The sequence below is a fragment of the Diabrotica undecimpunctata genome, chromosome 10, assembly GCF_040954645.1.
Source record: "Diabrotica undecimpunctata isolate CICGRU chromosome 10, icDiaUnde3, whole genome shotgun sequence".
Lineage (NCBI taxonomy): Eukaryota > Metazoa > Arthropoda > Insecta > Coleoptera > Chrysomelidae > Diabrotica > Diabrotica undecimpunctata.
In genome coordinates, this window is record NC_092812.1 from 64,617,129 (window position 1) to 64,621,515 (window position 4,387).

The following is a 4,387-nucleotide window of genomic DNA, read 5'->3' on the forward strand; positions in this document are numbered from 1 at the left end:
GACCGGACCAAGCTACAATCTTATTGCGAATTAACATTATTTTGACTTTTATTTAAATTAATTGGTGTGTCTGTTACCAAAAAAACCTTTTATTATTGTTTCAGATAGTCATTTTAAAATGCCGAGAAGTAAAGTGGGTATCAAAAGACCACATTTAAATGCCCAGGATTTAACTGCAGCCGCAAATAAATGCATAAGTGGTGAATTAACAATTAGGGAAGCAGCAAAGTACTATAACATATCAAAAACCACGCTGATCAGGCACGTAAAATCCTTCAGGCAGTCGGGGGCTTCAGAATTTTCTTATGTTGCTGCCAATAATGTAAAACAAGTTTTTAATAAAGAAGAGGAAGCTGAGTTAAAAATATATCTTCTCACTGCTGCACGCCTCCACTATGGTTTGAGGAAAATGGAAGTTCGTACTTTAGCATACCAGTATGCAACTGCAAATAACAAGTCTTATCCGCCTTCTTGGGACCAAAAAAAGATAGCTGGCAAGGAATGGCTGAGGCAGTTTCTTAGAAGACATGAAGATTTATCACTTCGTAAACCAGAACCTACAAGTTTGGCCAGATCAATATCCTTCAATAAAACAAATATATCTTCCTTTTTTAAGAACTACAAAGAAGCTTTGTCTCGTGGAGATTTTTCCCCAGAAAAAATTTGGAATTGTGACGAGACAGGGTTAACGACTGTCCATGTACCACCAAAAATTGTAGGACCTAAGGGAATAAAACAATTAGGTCAAATGACAAGTGGAGAGCGAGGTCAAAATGTAACCTTGATAGCCTCAATAAATGCAATTGGAAATCATATTCCGCCAATGATGATATTTCCGAGGGTTAATTTTAAGCCTCACATGCTAAAAGGTTGTCCAGTTGGAACTATAGGAGGTGCAAATTCGTCCGGCTGGTCAAACGAAATATTGTTTTTGGAATACCTACAACACTTTAAAAATCATGTGAAACCAACAGTTGAAAATCCAGTTATATTACTTTTGGATAATCACGATAGCCACGTGAATGTAAGTGTCATTAATTTCTGTAAGAAGAATGGAATTCTACCGATAACGTTTCATCCCCACACCAGCCACAAAATGCAACCGCTCGATCGAACAGTTTTTGGACCGATGAAAACTTACTATAATACCGCCTGTAGTGAGTGGATGATTATGCACCCTGGACAACCTATTACGATTTACGATATAGCCGAACTTGCAGGTAAGGCATTTCCAAAAGCATTTACTACATCTAATATCCAGAAGGGATTTGAGGTGAGCGGTCTCTATACCGTCAATGAAAACATTTTTGAAGATAATGAGTTTCTGTCTTCGTATGTAACTGATCGTCCTTTAAACCAGCTTACTGACAGTCGCGAGCAAGTCAATGTTGAACAGGACGGGGAAAAAACTAAAACTACAGTTAATGAAAGGGAAGTCTCTACTCCTTCTACCTGAAATATTCGTCAAGCAGGAACTTCAGGAAGTTCTATTACACCTGAAATGTTGCGACCCTATCCAAAGGCACCTGTTCGCAAAAAGAAGTTAGGAAGAGCAAGAGGAAAGTCACGAATACTTACCGATACTCCAGAGAAAGATGAAATAGCTACGCTTAAAAAGGGAAAGACGGTATCATTTGAGAAAGTGCAGGCAGTTACAAAGCAAATAGCGACAGAAGATATACAAAATGTGCCAAAGAGAGCTGCTAAGTATGATAGTGAATCAAGTTCAAGTGATGGAGGTACATTTGAGGACTTGGTAACTAGAGAAGAAGAATTATTAAATGACCAAAAAATATATGACTTATCTGAAAATAACGAGATTAAAAAAGGAGACTTTGTTTTAGTGAAAGTGGCAGGGAAGAAATCTTTTGTTTATTATGTTGCCGAGATACTGAACAGTGGAATTAATAATGAACTTAGATATTTACGTAGAATTCTAGATTCCAATAAGTTTATAAACGACTCAACCGAGACTTATGATTTTTTACGCAATGATATTGTACATAAACGTCCACAACCGCACAAAATAAGCGGAACTGCACGTCACGATGCGCACCTGAAATTTAATGTTAAATTTAGCGGATATAATGTCAAATAAGTTTTTATTTACTAAATTAATCATTAGTTAATCATAATGTTCTGATTATTTTGAGATATTAAATAAAACATTTCAAGATTTGTTCTATTTTTTTTATAACTGTCCAAGGTACAATATAATGCTGGTCCAAGGTACAATATATGCTGGTCCAAGGTACATTACCAGTTTGTACCTTGGGTCAACATGCAAGGGCCTGCTAAAATATATTTTTTAACTAACTACTAAGCTTAAAATGTGTCAATAAAAAGAAAGCATGTAGCCAAATAGACAAAGTAACTAATACATTGGATAAACTTTGCAAATATATAATTTTAGGATTTAGAAAAAAATAAAAACTAAAAATTGACCCAAGGTACAAACACTCTCCCCTATCTATAAGTAAAAATTTATAAAATAATAAGTATATTACTCTCTGAATCCGCATAAAAAAAATGAATGTATTCATTAATGGTTAAAATTAAATTACTATCCCTTTATTTGTCCGGCACTGGCGAATCACCAAAATGGAAAAATAAAGCGTATAGCCAGAGAGTGCTCGAGTTACAAATAAAAGCTGCAGTGATTTGTTCTATCCAGTTAGACATTCAACAAAGCGGAACAAACATCTTTGCCTCAAACTAACACTATTGTTAAAAAGCGAGTTCTAAAACAAAGATGAGCATCAGGAAATTTCGAATAAATAAAAATTCATGTTATAGTTTATGGTATTGCTACGACTTTCGACACCCATTATATGGAGTGCAGGATGATTCTTGAAAGTTGTGCTTAAGGTTTAGCACTTAGTTTCATATTGTTATTGCTAGAAATGTTTATGTGACTTTTAGGATTTAATGGAGTATTTCTCTAGAATGTTAGAGTGCAACTTAAAATAAAGATTGTTTTTAATATCTGAGATATGACTTTTTAAGATTTAAAAAACTTACTATGGGGTAAAAACTTCTTTTGAAAAAAGGTATAAAATTTATTAAAAAAATTAAAACATTATCCAAAATGGATTAATAAATTTTCAAAACGTTTTTAATCCTATCGGATCATTACCAATGAAAAACGTCTACAAAGTTATTGGAACTAGCCACATAATGAGGTCAGATGCGTTAACAGGCCTTTTAGGCCCATTGATGGATGGATAATTTCCATCGTTTTCTGTTCTTAGCTGCCAGCTTTCAATTCTGATTTCCATCTCTCAGACGTTTTCCATCACTACAACTCTCCATTTCTTTTTTGGTCTTTCTCTCTTTTTTTGCCCTCAGGTACTCTCCAACCAATATTCTTGACTTGTCTCTCACCTTGCATTATTTCTATATGTCCGAGTCATTCTATTCTACGTTTTTTCACTGCTTTTGTTATTGTAGGAATAGCATACAATTGGTAAACTTCTAAATTAGTTCGTCATCTCCATTCTCCCTCTAATACTTCTCCACCAAATATTCTGCGAAGTATCTTTCTTTCCCATGCTTCTAATCTGTTCTGTATGCTTTTGTTCATAGCCCATGTCTCGGCAGCATATAGTATAGCATTGTGGGTCTAATTATAATTACGAGATATATCTTTGGTCTTAATTATTTTGCTTATGGCCCCAGCACATCTGTTGCTCTTGATCAGTCTGAGGTTGATTTCAGTTTCTTCCTTACATGTCTGATCAATAATCGTACCCAAGTACATATATTAATCCACCTCGAATTCTACAACTGATCCACCTTTCATCTCCATTAAAGAAGACCCTGATGTTTATTCCTTTTCTTTTTTCGAGATTTCCATGTATTTGGATTTATTAATATTAACTTTAACTCCCATTTTATAGCTTTCCCGAATCAGTCTTTTTGCCATACTTGCCAGTTCTCTTTCCATTTCTTGCAAGGAGAACCTCTTCATCAGCATACGCTAAGCATTGGTGCTCTTTGTATAAAAGAGTGCCGGACCTATTTATCCCACTAATCCTTACAATTATTTCTAGAACCCTATTGAATAGCAAGGTAGACAACTGGTCTCCTTGGCGAACACCTTTTTTCACTTCGAATTCTTCTGAGATTGTACCGTTGCATTTCACAGCACAAATGGTATGTCTAATTGTCAATTTTACCAATCTTACTATTTTTTCCGGCCCTTGGAATTCTTTTAGCGTTTCTATTAATTTGTTTTTGTCTATTCGGCAAATCGAAGGCGGCTTTGTAATCAAGGTAAAAATACTTGTGCTGATATTCATTACAATTGATCAGGATTTGTTTTACCATAAAAATTTGGTCGGTTGTTGATCTTTCCGTGCGAAATCCTTCCTGGTATTCTCCTAGA

At 35.0% G+C, this 4,387-nt stretch overlaps 1 protein-coding gene across 1 annotated transcript; it reads left to right on the plus strand.

Moving 5' to 3' along the window:
- The first annotated feature begins 409 nt into the window (after positions 1–409).
- Positions 410–1,456, plus strand: LOC140451743 (uncharacterized). Its single transcript, XM_072545588.1, has one exon. The coding sequence runs from the start codon at positions 410–412 to the stop codon at positions 1,454–1,456; it is 1,047 nt and encodes a 348-aa protein (XP_072401689.1).
- The last annotated feature ends 2,931 nt before the right edge of the window (positions 1,457–4,387 follow it).